Source organism: Symsagittifera roscoffensis, chromosome 5 (genome assembly GCF_963678635.1).
Source record: "Symsagittifera roscoffensis chromosome 5, txSymRosc1.1, whole genome shotgun sequence".
In the NCBI taxonomy this organism is placed as follows: Eukaryota; Metazoa; Xenacoelomorpha; order Acoela; family Convolutidae; genus Symsagittifera; species Symsagittifera roscoffensis.
The window spans coordinates 31,576,677-31,599,684 of NC_087066.1; the positions used below are offsets into that span (position 1 = coordinate 31,576,677).

The 23,008-nt window shown below is 36.8% G+C and overlaps 3 protein-coding genes across 4 annotated transcripts in view; 1 reads left to right on the plus strand and 2 right to left on the minus strand.

The window, feature by feature from the left end:
- The window catches only part of LOC134845487 (uncharacterized), a 288,095-nt gene that overhangs the window by 166,356 nt on the left and 98,731 nt on the right, over positions 1 to 23,008 (plus strand). The gene's annotated exons all lie outside the window — the stretch shown is intronic.
- On the minus strand, positions 6,075 to 9,793 carry LOC134846231 (TNF receptor-associated factor family protein DDB_G0272098-like). 2 transcript variants are annotated; one of them, XM_063863500.1, is made up of 4 exons: positions 9,317 to 9,793; positions 7,127 to 7,856; positions 6,608 to 6,803; positions 6,075 to 6,146 (listed from the first exon to the last, which is right to left on the minus strand). In XM_063863500.1, exons 1-4 carry the CDS (start codon positions 9,551 to 9,553, stop codon positions 6,134 to 6,136), a joined length of 1,176 nt encoding a protein of 391 aa, XP_063719570.1. In that variant the 5' UTR covers positions 9,554 to 9,793; the 3' UTR covers positions 6,075 to 6,133. The 2 variants fall into 2 exon arrangements, with proteins under 2 accessions (XP_063719570.1, XP_063719569.1); XM_063863499.1 differs by having other exon boundaries at positions 6,608 to 6,806.
- The window catches only part of LOC134845485 (acylamino-acid-releasing enzyme-like), a 284,730-nt gene continuing 274,879 nt past the window's right edge, over positions 13,158 to 23,008 (minus strand). Inside the window, exons 3-5 of the mRNA XM_063862382.1 lie at positions 18,173 to 18,385; positions 15,923 to 16,910; positions 13,158 to 13,790 (exon numbers count right to left, since the gene is read on the minus strand). Coding sequence (XP_063718452.1) covers positions 13,222 to 13,790; positions 15,923 to 16,910; positions 18,173 to 18,385 — 1,770 coding nt within the window. The 3' untranslated portion in view covers positions 13,158 to 13,221. The remainder of the gene's footprint in view (positions 13,791 to 15,922; positions 16,911 to 18,172; positions 18,386 to 23,008) is intronic.

Consider the following 23,008-nt stretch of genomic DNA (forward strand, 5'->3'; position numbering starts at 1 on the left):
AAAATTTTTACTTTTGCTCCAGATTACAGCAATCAAAGCCAGAAATTTAAAAAAAGAGAGTTTTTACGCTAAAAGTTAGCAGCTTCAAAATACTGTTTCTTGTAGCTTTAGCTAAAATTTCTCCCGCTTTAAAAACCAAAAGTAAGAAATAATTCTAAACAGGAAACGATTGAATTAAAGTTTTTGTTCTAGTTATGTTATAGCCTTTTGAAAGATAAACCGTCATCCATTGAATTCATTATTCAACTTTTCAAGCTTTGTTATTGTCATAATAGGTTTTCCCATCTCAAAAAATTTTGATTTATGTTTTTTGTTCTGATTTTGTAGGTTAAAGTTTCTTCCTTTTTCCAAACTGTAATCGGACTATTTTGAGAGCCGGCTGCCACATGAGCTAGCTAAAGTTTTACAAAAAAAATTGTATTTTTAATAGCACTATATAATATGATAGCACTGAGTTGTTCTCGATGAGAGGCTACTTTGGTTGTAACTAAAGTTTCATAAATTGCGATTTGGAACAATTGCCAATTTGGCCGATTAGGGCGCCAAATTCCACCTTTCTATTCAAGCGAAGGAATGGGGCGCCCTTATCTGGCTACAAAATTATTCCATGTAAAATCCAAATAGCCCTATAATAGAGGAAAAACTTTTGGGGCTATACTTATGCGCGAAGGACCGAATGGGCGATAAACTCGAGGGCAAAGGACCGAAAGTAAAATTAGAAGAAAATCAATTTTTAAAGAATTCAATTGCCATTCAAATAAAATGAATTAAAAAAGCAATATTTTGCTTCTTTCATAACTAAATCCTTGAATTATAAAATTTGTTCCAATTCAAAGAAACGATTTGAAAGTTTTGCAGTGCGTATTCATAGGTCCCAAAATGAAAAAAATCAGTCCCATAGCTCTCAAAATAAAAAAGCAGTCGCTTCGATCCGAAGTTTTTTCAATTAGTCAAAAGACTAAATTAGACGAGTTGCGGTTTAAGGTCGCTGGTGGGCATACTATGCGCGTGTTAGCGCAACTATGACAACTCTAATGGAAGTCATTGAAATCTTTGGGAGCTCCCTCTGCTTGAATAGATATTGTTAGTTCTTTTGTTTTCTACTTTTTCTTTTAAAAGATAGAGCGCTGCTAACAAAACAACAACAAAAAGGCACATCGCCCATCAATCGGTTGTTTAATGCAAAACTTTAATTTTGGCTGTCAAAATCAGCTTCAAGTTCACTCAACATTTTTACATTAAGCTCTACTTCGCATAGCTTCGAAAATTGCAGCAAAATCGGCAGAGGGAGGTAAAGGTTTGCTTGTGCAAGAAGAAATACACTAAGCAAAGTACCACCTGCATTTTGCAGCTAAGAAGCAATTCAAACTAACACGCAAGTAAACTAACACACGATTAGATTTAGCTAAAATGATAACGCAAAAATTCGTGGTAGGCAATACTTTGTAGCGGGGGCTATTCTCATGCGCGAAGGACCGAATGCGCGAAAAAACTCGTGAGCGAAGGACCGAAAACAAAATTAGTCGAAAGTCAATTTTTTACAAGAAGCGATTACCATTCAATTAAAATGAATCAACATTTTGCTTTTTCATAACTAAACCCTCGAAATGAAAAATTTGTCCTAATTTTGCGGCGGTCAATGACAAATTGAAAATTTTGAATATTTCTGCCATTTTTATATTCGGCCAATATCAATACTCCAGTCCCTGGAAATGCTTACATTCTTTCCAAATTTTAGATTACTGAAATCTGATTGACTGATTTTTATTTTCGAGTATTCGGTCCTTCGCGCATGAGGGATTCCACCCTTCGTAGCAAGTGACAACTCCTAACATCTATTTAGAAACCTCAACAAGGCATTGGCAAGTAAGCTAAGTTCGCCGCTTACTACTGTTACGAATTGTCGTCTGTTACGAATACAAACACTTGAAAGTTGTCGCCTCAGTATCTAAAACTTCAAAAAACCAGAGAAGTTTTTCATATTGCATAGAGTAATTTGACCACATGATTGTTGCAAAAACACTTTACAAGAAAAATCAATAAATTTTCTAAAATGAATTGGTATGAAAAAACATTCTTTGAAATTAGAATAAGGGCTAATTTCCAGAGTTAAAGTTCCAATTGAACCTTTATATGGAGAAAAATCAAAACGGTCATTGAAAAAAAATCAAAAATACAGAGTTACTTTTTGTTATTTTTCGAACTCATTAAAAATCTGGATCATTTCTCCAGATGAGGCGATTTTTTCTCTAAAAATATATCAGATATCTAAGTGACGAAAGAATTCAGTTTATTTTGCTCTTAAACTTGACATTAAACGAGCTTGCTTTGCACATTGTATCAGCTCGTTTTTACGATCGATTATTTCTGAAACCAAGAAAGAAAACTAGCAATTACTAAGCTCAACTACCGAGTTCATTTACTGAGTTCAAAGACCGCAACTGTTTCTCGGTCACTGAACCATGTTGAAAATATGCTTTTAGTTAACAAGCCAGAGTTCTATCAACAAAGTTAAGTATTCAAGTTTATTTAAGCAATGGCTATATTTTAATATTTCACCTTGTAAATTGCAGCGCACGCGCAATTTGCACCCGCAACCCTATGATTGCTGGGCATCATCACTACTAAATCTCCACAATGTCAATTAAATTGAAAATTCATGCTTCCTTTGAAACAACTCTCCTAAAAAGATACTTGATATCTGTACAAATAACAAAAATATTTTGACCATATAACTTATTGAAAGCTTTAAAAACAAAAATGCGTAAATAAATTGACATGTAACTGAAGATAATCAGGGCTGAGAGGTTAAAATCAATTATTACAACGACTTTTGCTAATTAGCGGTAAAACTAAACCCTAAGAGAGAACTGGATTTCGTGAGCACATGCAAAAATCGGCTAATTGGGCTTTCAAAACTTGCTACAACACAAGACGCTCTTAGATGATGACGCCCTTATTTCAACTCTTATGGCAAAAACATATCCACAAAAATCCACAGACCTTGCAACCAGATCTTTTCACAAACTCAAGCAGAAATTCGGCACCAAAAATGAAGAAAAACACGTGCAAGCATTACTTAATATAGGACCTGTATTTTAATTGAAGCTTCACGTTTAAAAATATTTTTACTATTAAAGTTTCTGGAAAACTAAAAAAAATAAGTCGATGACAAAGATCTGTACATTGCTACGCACGAGCACATAAGGAGAACCTTATAATGTGGTGAAAACATGGTCAATAACAAAGAAAAACACTTGAACAAAAAAATTACTCGACTCGTTTTCTAAAAATAATCAATGCAGTTTGAAGTTTGCTATCAATTGAAATGTTTCCAATCAGTGCCGGAATGCTTAGAATCAAATTTTTCATGGTTCTATGGATATCAGTAATTTGTTATAAGAATTCTTCAGAGATTTTGAAAGTTTTAGGTTTAAAAAAGACTTCAAGTAACAAAATTACAATACAGAAGCAAAGCAATATACATTTGAAAGAAAAAGTATTCTATTGAAGACTCAAAGAAAACGAAAATATGGAGTATCTACTAGGACAAAATACATATGCTTTATTTCTAAAAATTTAAAACTAAGAAGCAAAAGCCCGATTATTGTTTCAGAAGCAAGTCCCGGCAAAGAATCTTTTGTAAAAAAAAGTAGTATCTAGTATTTTCTTAATCTTTCAATTCCCATATTATCAATTTGTTTTCCGAAATCGTAATACTCTGCATGATGATAGGCAAGAGACTATGCATGACAATATGCGTACGTGTTTTGCCAAGTAACCAAAAGAACATGATTTAAGGGGAAATCTTATGTGAATTAAATTACGAAGTAATAAATTAAAGCAGTAACTTTAATTAAAAAAAACGTTTCGATGAAAATTAGGTTGTTTTTACACTTATACAAGACTGCTCATATCAGGGCGAAGCCCTGAATGTTCCGACTACCTTTTAATGTTTATGGAGCAGTAATAACCTATAAAAAAAATTAAAGGTAATAAAATAAAAACTTTTTTCTAAAATTTGAAATTTTTTTATGAAAATCATCCCCCCACACACCATATTATGTACAAAATGATAGATTTCGCTCCTTGTAACAGATCAATTATGGCAAGTAAGCTTCTTTTAACCAATTTGGAACAATTTCTAAGACGGATTAAATCTCCGCTTACGCGTTAATAGCGCGAAAGATATCGCGCGTTAATTGTCCCAAATTGGCCAAAATGGCAATCTTTAAACCCCCATAACTTTACGAAAAAGGATCACAGGTGAAATATCTTTTCAAATTTAAGCTCAGAAAAACAATACCTTTTGAATGATTTTTAAAAATTCCGTCAAAAATGGCTAGTTAAAAAGTCGAAATTTGTCAGAAGAAAAAAAACCCACCCCGAGCACAAATATTCCGTTACTTTCGTATCGAAAGTCGGAACAATAAAGTAATTTCAGCGAAATCAAACGCAAAACATAAACATAGACGTGATAACTGAAAATTAAATTGTTACTGAAGAAACCTTGCAGTTTGCAAAATAACAGTTGGAGGCCGAACTCGAACCATGCAAATTTGCCGTACCAGCATGGACGGTACATTTGCTGCAAAAGGCCAACATTGGAAATTGGAACTTAAAATGTTAACAAGACTGCTCGTATCAGGGCGAAGCCCTGAATGTTCCGACTGCCTTTTAAGTTTTATGGAGCAGTAATAAGATAAATATCATTAACAAATTAAACGTAAAAAAAATGAAACAAAAAAATTCCAAAATTTGAAATTTTTTCCATGAAAATCATTCCACCACACGCCATATAAACTACAAAAGAATAGATTTCGCTCCTTGTAACAAATCAGTTATGGCAAATAAGTTTCTTTCAACCAATTTGGAACGATTTCTAAGACGGATTAAATCTCCGCTTACGCGTTAATAGCGCGAAATATATCGCGCGTTAATTGTCCCAAATTAGCCAAAATGGTAATCTTTAAACCCTCATAACTTTACGAAAAATGATCACAGGTGAAATATCGTTTCAAATTTAAGCTCAGGACAACAATACCTTTTGAATGATTTAAAAAAATTCCGTCAAAAATGGCTAGTTAAAAAGTCGAAATTTGTCTGAAGAAAAAAAACCCACCCCGAGCACAAATATTCCGTTACTTTCGTATCGAAAGTCGGAACAACAAAACTGCTCGTATATCAGGGCAAAGCCCTGAATGTTCCTCCCTTAGTTCATATCGAATAGCTTGTGGGAAAAGAAAATATTGAAAACCTATACATTTTGGACAGAGTCAAAATGTAAAATTTAGAGCCGAACGAAATTAATACGACCAATTAGCTAGCCTCAATTCGATTTGGAACAATTTTGTTGTGCAGGATATTTCGCCACGCATAAAAAATTCGCGTTACGCTCTCAGCATTATGAATAAACTCTTCAAAGCGCGCATGATTTAGTCCACATGGCAAATTTGGCAATTTCAAACCCCCAGAACGTTAAAAAATAACAATCGGAGGTAAAATATCTTTTTACATTTGAACTCAGGAAGTCGATATCTTCAATGGGGTATAAAAAAATTCGTTGGAAATTTTTATTTCATGGTGAGAATTGACTGAATAAAAAAACCACACCGAGCATAAATATTCCGTTTTCTTCGAAAGTCGGAACAATTAACTGAAGAGTCCAAAAGAGACTTGCGAACAAATTTATAACCAAAAGAGTCTAGTACCCGGTTGCAATGCCGCTGCTAATCGCTAGAGTAATGATTGAAAACCTTTACTCGGTTAAATTATGTAACACAAAATACCGCAAAGCAGTTTTTTTTTATATAGCAAAATGGTCTCCGAATTTAGTCGATTCCCAATCTGATATCAATACGATTTAATGAGATTAGAGTGAAAATTTGGGTTCGCTAAACTCCATAATATGTTGAATTTTAAGTAGATTCTGTCTGATATCCTTAGGCTACATAATTTTCGCGAGTTGAACAACCTTCATGTTAAGTTAAAAACTCCTACGTCATGTTGAAAATTTGAAAACTAATTCGGTCACAAAAAATCCAATTGGACCAAAGTTAATTTGAAAAAGACGCCGACTGAAATTTTATTTTAATCTTGAACTCAACAGAACCATTTATTTAAAAACATTTTCTCAACATGGCGTCCTGTTCATGAGTCGTATTGCTTTTCAAACCGTAAGAAATGTCAAAATTGCACAATAGACAGGAAGATAATTAATTTCCATTCTCGAAATTAGAATTCAATCACGTTTTTCGTGACCTTTACAATTTTGCCTTCCTTTTAACAATGGAAATGCACTGAACTTGAAAAAAGTCAAAACGCGAAAAACCAAAATTGAGCGTGAACAAACTTTAAGACTTTTTGCTGGAAAAAAAAAACTCAGCAAGACCTATATGAAAGTACTCACTACGTTCATTACTCTTAAAAATTAGATTCTTAACTCAGTATTGACAGATGCTTCTTTTTTCTGCCAATACTCTTCTTAATTACACACTTTCATCAATGTAAAAGACAGACAGAGTTCCTGCTGTTTTTTCTGCATAAATTAGTTACGAATTAAACTCCTAATATTTAGCTTGAAAAGCAATATCTGTCATGTTATGACCTTTTCTCTGGAGAAGAAGTTGTTTCACCGGACGTAGTAGAGGTTTCGGAGGGAGGTGACTTCTCGGATGATGCCGGCTCCGTCTGTTGCTCTAAAGATACTGTTGTCGTCATAACAGCTGTCGTCGATCCAGTAGTGACCAAAGTTGTCGCGCCCTCAGTTGTTACGGCCGATGACATTCCAGAAACAGTTGTTGCTGCTACACATTATATGCAATCAATTCTGTTCATAGAAATTTTATATTCTGGACAAGTTAATTATTTTCAACAATTTTGAGTACCTCTTAGCCAAATCATGCTTTATGTTGATATAAACTTCTTTCAATGAGTAGGATTTCTAATCTTTTGAAAAAACAAATTAAAATCTACGGCACAGCCTTAGATAGATAAAAATTAGTCATTGAATTGGTTTTTAACGTAACTGTTTTCATAAAATATCAAGTTAAATCACGTATACGCTGCTTTTGGATCGAACTATCAATTTATACACAAAATAAACAAACAAAGCTTGAAACAGAACTGGTGGGAGTTGATGTCGTGTCTCCTTCAGGTGATGGCGAAGTCGAACTAGCAGCAGATTCGACAACCGATACTTCAATAGTGACATTGATCTCAACAGACGGAGTTGTGCTGGTTGTTTCAGGAGGAAGAGATGAAGATGAAGTGCTCGCATCATCTTTCGAGTCCTCCGAGTCACCACCACTCGCGTCATCGTCCTCAATTTCGTCGTCATCACCATGGTCTTTATCATCCTTGACGTCAGTTTTAGCGTTGCTATCGGCGTTTTCGCTTTCGCCTCCATCTTTATTTTTGTCATTGTCGTTTTCTGAATTGTCTAATTTGTCGCCCAATACCACATCGCCAATCTCTTTAACCTCGTCTACGAGGTCCTCAGATATGTCAACATCAATGTCACCTTTGACATTTTCGGTATTATCGTTGTCTTTGTTCTGTTTTTGTTTGATATTGCCGTTTTTGCTACTATTTTGGTTTAGGTTTTCATTATCATTAGCTTTAGAACTCTCTTCACTATTATTTTGGCCTTCAACGGCATCCTTGCCTGCAATGCCATCGTCTTTTTTGTTCTTCTCTTTTTCTCCTTTTTTGCGGTTTTTCTTCCCGACTTTAATTTTCTTCTCTTCAAGCTTCTTGTTGCCCTTGATGTCATCCAATGCGGATGAAACGAATTTTCCAATTTTGTCGAAATCGATATTTGTTTTAACTTCAACTTCAAATTCGCCTTTGGATGACTAAAATGAACCCAGAAAATCTAAATCAGTTTTTCTCGACAATTGGACAACTTTTAAAAAATTTTTAATGCCGTTAGAATCACGACTTCAATATATATCACTCGACACATTCCGATGATTTTTTGCGGTAGCTGATTGTGCGTGGAAAAATAACAAAAAAGAAAAAAGTAAAACATAACCGAAAACAGCTTTGCAATGGTCTGAACCAGGGGCGGATTTAGGGGGGGGGGGCGGAGGCCCCCCCTCAGGGATTCGACCCCCTGCCGACCCAAAGGGTCCCCCCCTTTGATACTTTTTCGGTAATCCATTTTTGGCCGACCGACCCTAAAATTTTTCTAATGGCGCCTTCGGCGCCAATACATACTAACTTTGAGGGGGAGTGCCCGCCAAAAAAAACGCGATTTTTTTGTCAACATTTTTCAAAAACTGCCCAAAAACGGCTTTTTTGACTGTTTTTTCAGAAACTTGCCTGCGGCGCAGAAAATTTAGCCAAAATAGGGGCAAAACTGCTTTGGGAGAGCTCGAAAAATCAATTTGGTCGACCTAAAAAAAAAAGGTCGTCAAAATTTTCGAAAATTTTTTCAAAATCCGCCCTCCCCCTCGAAAAAATCCTAGATCCGCCCCTGGTCTGAACAACAAGAAAACCCTTTTTTATGTGGACTAACTAGCCAATTAGTCGAGCTTTAGCGTAAACAATAGCAAAAGTTAAACTTGAGCATGAACAATAATTTTTTTGAAATAAAAACAACAAAAGAACCACACGACCTCAGCGAGTGTCTTCATTCGGTTCGTTGACAATTAAAATTCAATCTTATTAGTTTTAAAATTGATTGTGGTTTCTTGATATAATCAATTTATTGTTTTTCGCGCAAAAACTTATCATGTTAAACCTCTTGAAATTTCGGGAATTGTTTCTGATTGATATTTTTTCTAATAATTATCCCATTTAAAGAAAACTGGATCAAAATGTTTTTTTTTATTCCGCTGGGAATTCAGAAAAACCAATTCAAAAAAAGAAGTACGTTTGAAACTTAAAATCAATCATGTTTTTTGTGACGTTTAGACAATCGCCGTTCGATAATAGGGTTTACCTTCTTTTCAAAAGCGAAATAAATTGAAAATCAAAAGAAATCAAAGTCAAGCCGTAAAAAATTGAGCGTGAATTTCCCGAAGAAGAAAAACATCACTACTTATATAAGTAACAATCAATTTTTCTTATACACTTAAAAACATAGTTACTTTCGAAAGCACATGAGACATAGTGAGTTCTTCCATATATCTCAGGCTTTTTCCTATATTTCTCATGATCTAGGACTTGTGTCCAGGGGCTTTTGTACGCCAGCGTATAATCCTCAACAGACCTCCAAACTTATGTAACTTCGACTACTAGCAGGCGTCATGGACCCAGTATTTAGCAAAAACTAATTGAATGTAATTTTCCTTAAAATACTACTACACACCTTTTCACGTGTCGCGATTCCCTTGTTTGGATGATGATCATTGCCCTTATCCGGCTTACCACTGACATCTAGATCTCCAGACACCTTCAAATTCTTCTCTGGAAGCCGAGGAATGACAGCTCTATTCCCATTACGTACGTTGAGAAATCTACTTGCTCCGTTGATCACTTTACCTACCTCAGCGGTAGATGATGTCAGTGAGAAGAACAAAAGAAGAATGAAAGAATATAAATTCATTCTGAGTGAATTTTAAGAAATCGTTGTTTTAAAAGAATTTAGGACGCGCTGGGAACTTGTTACCACGGAAGAGTTCAAATGTTGATAAGTATTACTTTAAAAAAGAATGCTATCTTTACCCAGATTAATACAAAACTCTTAATTCAATTTGTCATTACGTTCCCTGCTGTAAAAACTCCATTTATCTATGTTGAGCAAACATACTCGACCAGATTCTTCAAATAATTTAATAACTTTTAAAGTGACGCCCGAAATTTGCTCTTAAATTACACTTATGACTAGAAAATTTCAACAATATAGCAACTATTAAAAATCGTAATCATGTTATCAAAAGTAATGACTAAGCAAGTTAATCATTGATCAGCAAGGATTAAATTTCTTGGATATGTTATCTTGAAACACATATTATTCCATTAAATCCGTGGTAACGGCGAGATAAAAAACGAACAAAAAATAATGAAAACCTCAATATACAGAAACGAAGTTCAATAATACAGTAACTAGACTCAATTGAAAATATGAAAAGGCAACGAAAATGTTTATCGTTACAGCTAAATCCCGATTAAAAATAGAAAAAACTAGGAAAAATTGGATGAGCAAGTGGATAATTGTGCTAAAACCAATGATGGTAAAGTTATTCATAATAATAAAAAAGGATAGCTGGTTGCTGTGCAAGTAGCACATGAAGTTCCGACAACATTTTAATCTCTATGTTTCGAACTTCCATTGTTTTGTGCTCGTTGTAATAACAGGAACTAGACAAAAACTTTAAGCGATGGGCAAAATTGACTACAATTGCTTTCAAAACATTTTTATAACAACCTTTTTTTTCAAATTTCATTACGAGGCCAAACTGTGCATTTCGCGCATTGAAAGCGGATTCCGCAACAAGGACGCTCCCTTTGTTCTTCTTTTGTTCTTTACTTTCCTTTGATCGTTCCGACAAAATTCAAAATGTTTAAAGACTTGTCCATGGAACCCAGGAACATACAGACAAAAAATTGTGCGCCTATCCAGTGCACAGTTTGGTAATGTTTTTGCAGATTATTGAATTTTTTTATTATTGCCAAGCGCTAAATGAAGCTTCCAATATTAGTTTTCCTATAGTAAAAACAATTTTTTCGTTTAAATTATTGTACACAGGCGAAGTTGCACTTCGCATACAAAAGCAAAATGAGACCGATAACGCTACTGTGAAAAACTATAAAAACTTTGAGTCTTCAAAACTTCATAAAAGACGCACGCCATTTATGAGTCTACATAATTGCTAAGCGACGCAAGCCATTTATGACGGCTTAGCAGTTTCAGTCAATTTGAAAAAAAGGAATTTATCAATTAACATGACTCAATTTATAGAGTGGACGCATTTTAACTAATACAAGAAAATGTTCATTAAAAACATCCAACCCTGCCCAGGTTCGAACCCGCTTATTTTGTTACGGTCTCCTTCCCTACCTATGCGCTACAGATCCATGATACGCTCCATATGCGCTCCATATCCTTAGCATTGGCTGTACTCAACAGCTCGTGATTGATCAAAATGAACACTTTCAAAATGAACTTACTTTGTCGCAACAATATTTGCGACTTGGGCTGAAAAAAAAGAGAGTTCATACAATCACACAAGCTTTGCTTCAAAGATAATGTTCACAAACACTAGCTTCCCAAATAATAGCGAGAACCCGACAAAAAAGCAGCTACATAAAGCAATAAAAAAATTTGAAATAAGCCTAAAACTAGTTTTAAAAAATTGGCTGCGGCTTTAATATATATCACTCGACTCATTTTGATAATTATTTATCACTCGAAGACAAAGTTCCTCGACCTTTCAACGGTCGGAACAAACACTGCTAGCTTCGATAAAAACCTTTTACAAATTGTTATTTTTCAAAAATAGCACGGGCACCTAAGCTATTTTAACACAGAGTTATTTAAAATTTCCCAAAACGAAACACAGATTCACCTATCTCTCTAATCCCCATAAAACCATCGCTGATTAACATCCGACCCAGATAAAAACATTCACAAACGTATCCTCTTTTAATTATTCGTACACAGAGGCGAAGCTGAGCTTGGCCCCACTTGCGATACACAATTAAGCTCCAAAAATCAAAAGATAATGCATCTCAAACTTGAATGGATTTAGTTGAAAAAATCTCAAATCGACTCAAAACTCAAATCGAAAATGTTAAAGACTTTAATTACCTTCGGCTTAACTCTGTCCATTTCCTTCTGATAACCAATAGATGAAAACGATAAGAAAACATTTCAATCAAAAAATTGAGATACAAAAAACCCCAAATTTACTCGAAAACTGTTCATTAAATCTTGCAACCAAACAACCCGCATATCCAACAAGAACAATCGGTGGTGAAAGGGCCCACTACGCTAATTGCTATAATATAAAACCAAAAAGAAAAAAAAACAAAGTTTCAAAAACATGAATGCAAAAAATACAAACAATTGTCACAGAAAAGAACTTGCCGTAACTCTGAAAAAAGTCAGAAAATCTATAAAAATAACCCAATTACATCAAGAATTATCAATTTTGAATATTATTCGCAACGGAAAAAGAGCACACTTCAATCACCTAAATCACACTTCAATAATTGAAACTTAACGTACTTTTAGAACAAAAAAATCAGAAACTATGCATCCAAAAAAAAACTAAAATTTTTTGCAAAAAAAAATCCAGCAGAAAAATTCAAAAAAGTTTTTATTTCTAACAGAAATTTTTTTGGCGCCTATACAAATCAGAAAACGATGAACTATACTTACCCTCATAAAAATGAAAAGATTACTAAAAAATCGATCAAAAAATTACAGAATTAATTACCCGGCAAGTAAGCCGACAGAAATTGGGTCGAAATCAATGAAGGTGACAAAACTTTCAACTGTAAAACAATTATTTATTCAGTCATTGAAGCCAGCTGTTGAATTATGGCTGTTACACCGGCAAGTTGGGTAGAAAAAGAGATATGAATTTGGAGATGATCACAAATTTCATTCATCCTGTGTACTATTTTCAAATTAAACACTGAGACGAAGTTGCGCTTCGCATAACACAAGCAAAAATATGACCGATAACGCTACTCGGAAAAACTAAATGAGAAAAACTTTGAGTCTACTAAATTTCATAAGTGACGCACGCCAATTATGAGTTTACATAATTGCTAAGTGACGCAAGCCAATTATGACGCAGTAGCAGTCAATTTGAAAAAAAAAGAAACTTACCAACTAACATGCCACAATTTATAGAGCGGACGTATTTTTACTAGTATACGAAAAATTACATTAAAAACAATCGACCGTGCCCAGGTTCGAACTCTCTTATTTTGCTGCTGGTCTCCTTCCCTCCCTCTACGCTACAGATCGATGATGCCTTGAAGCTTAAGTGCTATTTGTAATATAATAGTCTGTGTTAATATCCTTAGCATTGGCTGTACTTATTAGCTGGATCAAAATGAGCACTTTCAAAATGAACACATTTTGTCGCAACAATTGCATCGCATCAATATTTGCGACTTACGTTGAAAAAAAAAAGAAAGTTCATACTATAACACAAGCTATGCTTGTGTAAACAGCTTAATCTTGGACTCATGAATGAAGTCAAAATAAACTCAAAACTCTTGGGTATAATTTTTATCAAAATGATTAAGATGTAGTTTTCATGTTAAGAAACGATCAAGTTCCAAGTGCTTTATAAACCATCTGTAAGTTTCCAAGTAGAAATTAGTTGAAGCTTTAGGCAGTGCAAGCGGGTGGCAGTCTTCCGGATATTCGTAGAGCACCGTCTTCGCCTTACCCTGGCCCAAAAGGGCGTGGTAATACTCCCGTCCTTGGGAAGGAGGAACTCTTCTGTCTTTCAATCCCAAATGCACCTGAGTAGGCGTGATCACTTTATGAACATGACTCATGGGCGACTTGGACCAAGCTTTGCTGTAGAACTCCGGGTCACTGACTTTGTTGAACTCAAATTGGGTTCCAGAGGCCTCAAACTCGCACCAATCGGGAATGTCAGTGACTCCAAGCATAGACCCAATGTTAGTGACTGGGTTTCTGACTGAACAAGCTTTGAAAGTGTCCGGATATTGACCAATCATGTGTAGCGACAAGAACCCTCCGTGCGATCCGCCTGTGACTGCTAGTCTTGCGCGATCACACTTCCAATCTGGACAATCCAGAGCCGCTTGAAGAGCTTTGAAGCAATCTGACACGTCTGACGAGCCAACTTGACCTGGATAAGAATGAAATCAATGCATTCAAAATCTCGAAAGTTGTCAATAAAATCGAAAAAGCAACTGAAAACAGGACACTATTCGAAAATTTGTTTCATCACAAAATGCTTTTTTCTTGTTTTAGAGATTAGGTTAAGTTAAGGCCATTTATCCACGAGTGAAAGGACCAGCCGCTGTTGTGCCCCTGCCTAAGAACTACATTCAATTTTTTTTGCTATTTTTCTGGGCTGGGTGATTTTGCCTCACCCTCAAGCAACGAGCACGGATCGTGGTGGGCCTCGAACATCCGACCTTTCGATTGAGATGCGAAGACGTAACCATTTCATCACCTCTCCATATATATAAAGGGCGCGTAGCCACAGAGCCGCATTCCCGGATAGCCGAAAAAACTAGAAGTTTCTTGTTAAGATAACTAGCAACAAAACCAAATTTGACTAAGAAGGCAAATTCGACACAAAATAAAAATTAGACTACTTTCATTCGAACGATAATCATGTTTTTTTTTCGGAACTAAGCTAACAAAAAAATCCAATGGACTCAAAAACTTTTCTATGCGTAATAACTTTCGCGGTAGTTTCATGGAATTAGATAGCAATAGAAGTTGATAAATACTTTGATAACGCAATATTTTTTTTTCGGCTATCCGGTAACAAATTTTTTTTTTCGGTTATCGGGGAACAAAATTTTTTTAGCTTTCCAAAAAAATATCATTTTTGATTATCAGGGAAATTTCGGCTATCCAGTAAACAATTAAAGAGCAAAATTAAACACAAAGGCGAAGTTGCACTTCGCATGCACAAGCAAAAATATGACCAATAACGTTACTGGGAAAAACTGAATGAGTAAAACTTTGAGTCTACATAGTTTCTTAAATGACGCACGCCAATTATGAGTCTACATAGTTACACAAGCCAAATATGACGCATTAGCAGTACCAGTCAATTTGATGAAAAAAAATTTACCAACTAACATGCCTCAATTTCAGCGCAGACGCATTTTAACTAGTATACAAAAAAAAGTTCAATAAAAACATCCGATCCTGCCCAGGTTTGAATCCTCTTATTTTGTTGCGTGTCTCCTTCTCTACATCTACGCTACATATCCATGATACCTTGAAATTAAAATGCTATTTGTAATAAATTAGTCTGTGTTAATATCCTTCGCATTGGTGTATTTAATAGCTGGTTATTGATCATATGCACATACTGCAATGAATGAACACTTTCAAAATGAACACTAATATTTGCGACTTAAATTGGTAGAAAAAACTAAGAGAGTTCATTCTATCACACAAGCTTGGCTTGAGTAATTAGACTCTTGAGATGGACACAGGGAGCAGGCGCCAAAAAGTGTTCAATACCTCAACTTTCTGCGAAAGTTTTTTGAAATATTTGCCTCCGTCACAAAGTTTGGTCAAAATTCAAATCTTTACAGCGTTTCGGCATCGCTCAATTTTAGCCGATCCAATGAAAAACGTCGATAGAATTTTCGGTAACAGTCTGATCGAGGGGCTTTGGTAAAAACCAAGTGTGAGAGAGGGGTCCCGAATCACACTATTTGAAGCTATAACAGCAATTAACTAATCTTTATGCGCCGTTCGGTTGTTTCAATTTTTTTCTAAAACGTAATTGATCTGTCTCTTTGCGCGTACTTATTCGGTACTTTGATCATCTTCATCAAAGCACTAAATTGAATAATTTTGTGGCAATATTTACATTAGTGACCCGGTTAGTTTCTTGGGACCCCTCTATCACACTTTTACCGAATTTTTCAAAAACAATTCTTTTCCCCATCATATTAGTTTCTATTCTGAGGGTCTATAAACTACTTGGGATGGTGGCTATAATGAAAAAAAGCTTTTTTCATTATATATGACAAAACAAATTAACATTTTCAGCAATAAATTTTTGGGGTGGATCGAAACGAATTTTTTGGCTATCGGGAACAAGAAACCAGAGCGAGATATAGAAACCAGCGCGTATCAAAACATATATTTAGGGAATGCACAAGCGGAGAATACTCAAGGCATCGATTTTTTCTACTCAACTTCATCATTGCCGCTAATTAAAAAAAAACAATTATTTTATTTTTACTCTATACTCGAAAATGTTTCCTTCTTTAGTCAACTCACCGCCCAGGGATTTCAAAGACTCTTCTGTAAACCCTAACGATCCCGTGTAATTGACCAGTACAATGTTGAAACCCAATTCAACAAAAAACGCAACATTCTTGTCAAAGTAGTTGACGAATAGAGTATGTGGGCCTCCGTGAATGAACAGAATACAAGGTCGAGGTTTTGATTGGTCCTTGGGACCCACCAAGTAATATCCTTTAGTCTCATACTCGACTGTTCGGACAAAGAAATCGTAATCAGTCGTTTTAGTTGGCAGCAGACTTTCACTGAATGCACTTTTCTCCAAATCCGAACATAACACTAATTTTTCGGGTTCCGAGAATGAAGATTTTGCAAGAACTAGTAGGTTTTTGAAACAATCCAGTACTCTCAAGGAGCATTTATCATAACTTGAGCAATCAGCACCTATAAATATGACTTCAGAGGTTTCGATGTTAAAAGTCTCAGGAACTAATCGCGACTTTCTATATATGTTCACACAAAAAGTGTTTGCTGTGATCCAAGGATGCCTCGGAATAGACTCTATGGCAAAATTTCCAAATGAAGTTACATCATGGGAGTTCAAATCAAATTTAACGATTGCTTTAAACTGCATATGAGGTCCCATTGGATCATTTGCGACTGCAACCAAACTTTTGGAATCTGGGGTTCCTATAACCCAACTGTAGCAACTTGGTCTATAGTTTTTTGAAGGGCATGCAACTTCTTTTGTAGTCAGATTTACGACAAAAAGGTCACTTTCTCTATTGTTACTATAAAGCACTCCCAACTTGAACGCGTGGCACTTGTATCCTATCGCTGCAATGGTGTCATCTGAGATCCAAGTTGGCGAACAATAATCGTATCTGGAGTCAAGAAGGTCCAGCACTGTGACTTCTTTTGAACTTCTGTTAAAAATGCAGACGTCTGTATTTGTTACATCACTAAATCCCTCGCCCCAAGAGTCATTGATTTGGAATTCATTTAAACCGGAAGCACAATCGCCCTAAACACAATCAAGCAACTTATTCGAGCAATCTTAAGGTTAAACTAGGTAAATTAATACTGAAACTTAATGGCCTACATGTAAACTATCTTAAGACATTTTCTACATAAATACTTCGAACTGCGACACCTTTAACTAGCACAATTTCTACTCTACAAAACTTCCTACTAGAATACTTCCTTACTAGAAGGAGAATTTACTTCACTCAGATAACATCGTATACAATTTAATTAAACTTGCACATGACTTGCACCTAGGGAGCTTTAAATAGATTGTTGAACGTCAACATAATTAATTAAAATATATAAAAAATACGATATTTAATAAAAAACTAAAACTAAACCTAAATTTCATTCATTGAACGATTTGCGAAGTCGAGTTTTACATTATTTTTGACCACGAAAATCAATCTCCAAAACTACTGAGTTTCATCAGATAGTTGAACTTTAACTAAAAATAGGACCCTAAAGGGGCCTACAGCTTACAAATGCACTTTTAATATTGAAAGAAGTTCAAAAATACTACCATCAATCAGATTTTTATTGAAAACCTCTCTAGTTTACTGAAAAAAGAATTAATTAAAGTTGTCAAATTTGGAAAGAAAAATAAAAAAATTCAAGTGTGAGGAACCTTACAACCCCTCGGATTGCCCTGACCCACCAAAAAGGTTGAATTTTCAAATTTTCCTAATCTAAGTTTGTGAAAAATTTGAAAAAATCATAAAAAGACCATAACTGAAACCAACAGGATTTGAGCAACCGTACTTGGAGGCCAGATTTTGAACCCCTAGTTTTACCCTGACAGAACACCACTTTCGGGTTCTGACAGCATTTTAATCTAAACTTTTTGAAGAAAAAAACTGAAAAAATCATTAAAAACGCTCATATCTCGGAAACCAAAAAGTTTCAGCAGTAATATTTGAAGGCCATACTTGCAATTCATGACTGCACCCTTACAGAACCCCACAGTGTTGAGAATTTCAAGTTTTGTTAGTTTCTTCTCATCTGAGTTTTTTGAAGAAAAAAAATTCATAAAATCCATAAAAAACGCGATATCTCGGAACCTACAAAGATCGATTATTATCATTTTTAAGCTTTTAATGTCTAATTTAGATAATTAGTCTAATTTCAATTCATTTACTAAAAGAGAACAACAGCAAAATTTTGTACAGGATTTATTGCTGTTGTCAGGACATTTTGTGCTGCTTTAACACCAACGGACTACTCTTGTTATGAGTAACCGTTAAGTTTCATTTCACTCACCTTTCCATAATGCAAGTATTTCTCAGGCCGTTTCTTCTCCGCAATGTAAACTACTCTCTCGTTCAGAGCCCCACCCAGAGCTAACCCACCCATTCCACTGAACTGGTCCCCATTAACAATCTGTTCATGCTTCTTCATCAGTGACATGTTGAACACTTCAACACCCCCTTCACTGCTCCAGAACTCCAGATAGTCCGTTTTGTCTCCGCTAGTCTGTTGCAGATAACAATTATGTAATCTAAGCGACATTCGAAAAACACCACCATCAAAAATCGTAATTAGCTTAGAACAATTCTTGACTTTGAGCAACATGAAAGCTTTCCAAGAAAACCGGATGTTGAAAACGCGACTGGATTACTTTTGAAACACTGTATCCGATACAGTTTCTCGAGTGAAAATTATAACTGTTAAAAATTAATAACAGAATTAATTTTCTATTGTTAATTAATTTTCTAGTTAACTTTATTGTTAATTGAGATTGAAGTTTGAATCCTCTTCTCACTCGTTGCAGCATCTCAATAAAACTACATCGGGGAATGACTACATTGTCGACAACGACAACGGAAAACAGACAACGACAATCTACAACTCAACAATCGGATGTACACGAGCCTTCTCTCCACTGCCTTCACTACACCGTGCACACAACTGCCCCAGGAAAGCACTCTTTTTCAAGAGTCATAAGTCGGCCGATAAAGCCTGTATAAAGGTGCTATTGGAACCAAGTCCCAAACCGGCACTTGCAAACCCAACGGTGCGCAGCCAACCTGGGTTCTGACTTCGATCGGTCGCAGTCCTGATTGACTTTTTGTCCCTCCAAGAAAACAAGATATCTGTGTTGGTGCCGGCTCTCGGATAGGAGAGTGTCACGGCCGCAGATCTAGAAGTTGGTTGGTCCCTATAACACCCTAGTCTAAGCAACACATTGCGAAAGCAGTGCTAGCATTCTAGGAGGCAGAGATACGTTGCGACCGGGTCTGCGATTGCTTACTTGGACAACCTCTACTCTGTCGTTATTGTTGGACCTACCAAGAGTAACCCGACGGAAGAGGGTCTAGAGTGAAGAAGAAAGTGCCCAGAAGGACGAAGAGGGTGCAAGAAGAAGGGCTACCAAGAGTAACCCGACGAAAAAGAGCCTAGAGGGAAGAAGAAAGTGCCCAGAAGGACAAAGAGGGTGCAAGAAGAAGAAAGTACTAGACGAAGAGGGTGCAAGAAGGAGCATTCCTGCTCACATAGTGAGCGAAGAAACCCCCCCCCCCCCACAATGCCATCATCCCTTAACTCCCAAATGGCATCAGCAATCGAAAACTACGACCAAAGCGATGACGAATCTAATTCCGAGTTAATAATCGAAGGAAGCCTGACACCAACAAGCAATGATCAAGAAAAGGCCTCGCCTCAAAGGCAACTGACAATGGGACCAAACCAAGATCAACATGCTGATTACATCACAGTAAAACGAAAGCAGTTCAAGAATGTGCCCAAAGGGCAACCGACAATGCATTCAGAAAACTGGCAAGAAAATCTTGATGACGCTTCGCCTAAAAGGCAACCGACAATGGAGCAAAGTCAAGCAACTAATCGAAAGCGCAAAGCGGAAGAATCACAAGCTCAAAGCAACAAAAGACTAAATATCACGAACATTATCTACATAAGCTTTGCAAAAGACAAAATTCCAAGCCGAATGACTTTCACCAAATCAATACGTAACCTGACTTAAGTACAATATCCTGGTCAAACCAGGGACCTCAAGACTGGCCTAGGCTATTCAATCAAGCCTGAATCGCCTCAAATTGCCCAAATTATCACCCAAGCCAACCTCGAAGTCCTGTTTCCCGACACAGAAGTAAAAATCGGAGGCAGACAACACAAGACAAACCAACCCAAGAAGAAACAAACTTCCAGCTTTGTTATCTCAAGAGTCAGTGAACAACTCAGCGAAGCTGACATCCAATCTGAACTTGAGGAGATCAACAACATCAAGGTAGCAAAGCTCTTCCGAATCCAAAGCAGAAGCCTAGACAAGCCAACACAACTCAGAGTTTTCACAGATGATGACCTCGCCTGCAGAAAGGCAATCGACAATGGGGTCTACATCTGCAACGAACTGAAACGATGCGAAGCATCCAAAACAGAACCACGAGTAACACAGTGTTACAAATGCCAAAATTTCGGCCACATGGCCATTAACTGTCCGAACCAGCAACGATGCCTCAGATGTGGCGACAACCACGCAGTCAGAGACTGCAAAATTCCAAAGCAGCAAGTTAAATGCATCAACTGCAGAGGCGAACACCCGGCGCAGTACAAAGGCTGCCCGGTTTACAAGACAGCTCAAGTCGAAGCCCAAAAAGCACAACCAAAAGTGCAAAGCTACGCTCAAGTAGTCAAACCACAACCAACCACAACCAACCACAACCAACCATGAGCAAAGAGGACATACAGCAGTTCATTAAAGAAACTGTTGAAACTACAATAGCCGATCAAGTCGAAAAAGCAGTGCAGAAAGCCATGGACGAAAAGATAACCGATGCAATCACCAAAGCCGTCGCTAAATCATGTGAGAAAATTAACGAAACAGTCAGCAATGCAGTTAAAACTCAATTCGAGAAAATAGATTTCACTGAACTGTTAACATCAAATATCAAAGCAAAACAAAATACAAAAACACACAGAGAAGCAAGCAGCAGCAGACATAGTAACTCCCGAAATCAAAACAACAACAATAAACCAAAATGAATAGACTCAAGATAGCACAACTCAACTGCAGAAGTATAAACAAGCACAAACTGGAGATCCAAGATCTTCTAGCGAAACACAACATCACTATAGTCTGCTTCAACGAAACAAAAACCAAATATCCACCAAAACTACAAAACTTTAACCTTGCAGCAGCAATCTGTGACAGTGTCACAGGCTCGGCAATTTACATCAGAGACAACATACAGTACCAAGTACTGGAAAAAGCACAACACATAAACCAAAACCACAGAGAATGCAGAAAAGTATGCGAGACGATCAAGATCAACACAATGGGTATCACTGTAACAAGTGTTTACCTTAGCCCAAACGCAGAGATAGAGAACGTGACTTTCAAGGGAATAGATCCAAAACACATCATCGTTGGAGACTTCAACGCACAGATCAAATCTGTCAACCCAAAAGCAAGAGCAACCAACAGCAACGGAAGAGTTGTAGACGCTCTCATGCACAACTACTTCATCTTGAACGGTTCCGAACCAACACACCAAAGTGACTCAGTCCTAGACTTACACTTTGCATCACCAAAAATGGCTTGCCTATGCACGAACTTTGAAGTGTCAGACACAACACCAAGCGATCACTACATGACAATTGCAGAGTACGAACTAACTGTTCCAAAGAGAACATGCACAAAACCAAACTGGCGAAAATTCAGAGGTACAGTAACGAACTACAAGTTCAACCCTGACTCAATCAAAACTGACGAAGGTCTAGCTCGAGAAGCTGACCAGATAGCCAAACACATTGACAAGTGCTACCAAGGCAGCCTAAAAGAACACAAGCACCAATTCACGAACCCACAACTAGTCGAACTAGTCAGAAACAAACACAAACTTGAACGACAAAAACAAAAGATGAGACGATATGACCAACAAGACACCAGTGACTACAAAGACCTGTGTACAAAGCTAAACAAAACAAAGAAAGACATCAGACAGCTAAAACAGACAGTAGAAGGAGAAGACCAACTCAAACTACTCAGTGAAATGAACAAAGGACCAACACAACAGAATTTCTGGAAAGCAGAAAAAAAGCTCACAGGCACAAAACCTAAACGAACGAGTAAACTGAAAATGACAAATCAAGACGCTGCGAACCACTTCGCTAAGATGCTCAAAGCAAACATGACGACAAATATAACAAACTCTCAGGCAGCTCTAACGCATGAACAGGAAGTACATGACAAGGTGTCCCAGGCGAAAATCCAAGATTTTCAACTGGAACAGACAGGTTTTGCACAAACAGAGATTAGCTTAAAGCAACTCAAAGACGTGATCAAGCACAGTAAGAACACTGCCCCAGGACAAGACAAAGTTAGCTACAAAGCGATGAAAAACCTGCCCAACAACGTACTAGAAGTACTAAGACAAATCATAGTACAATCGCTGAGAAGTGGCTACGTTCCTCTAGGCTGGAAACAAGCGACAGTATCAATGTTACCAAAACCCGAGAAAGACCACAAAGATCCCAAGAACTATAGACCACTCTCACTTACAAGCTGTATCGGGAAGATCTGCGAGTGTTTTGTCAAAGAGCAGCTGCTAGTACACTACGAAGATCACGACATCTTCGGACACTTTCAAAGTGCATACCGAAGCGAACGATGCACCACCGACAATTTACTCTGTCTAACAGAGACAATCTATAATGAGAATAACTGGAAGCAACCCGTTGCAGCAGCATTTCTGGACGTGCAACGAGCTTTTGACTCTGTCTGGCACGAAGGCTTATACTACAGACTACTAGAAATCAACTGTCCGAAGTGGATTGTAAAATGGACCAAGAGTTTTCTGACAGACCGAGAGTTAACAGTAGTATACCACCAAGCCAAAGCCGACAGTTTTACACCCATTGCAGGAGTACCACAAGGAAGTGTAATCAGTCCAATTCTTTTCAACATCTATGTAAGCAAACCAGATGCAGGTCTAACAACAATATCACAATATGCCGACGACATAGCAATTTACACAAGTTCAAATACAAGCAAGAATGCAACACACAGACTACAAGGTGGCCTAAACAAACTTGAAGCATGGTGCCAGAAATGGAAGATAGACGTGAACCCGGAGAAGA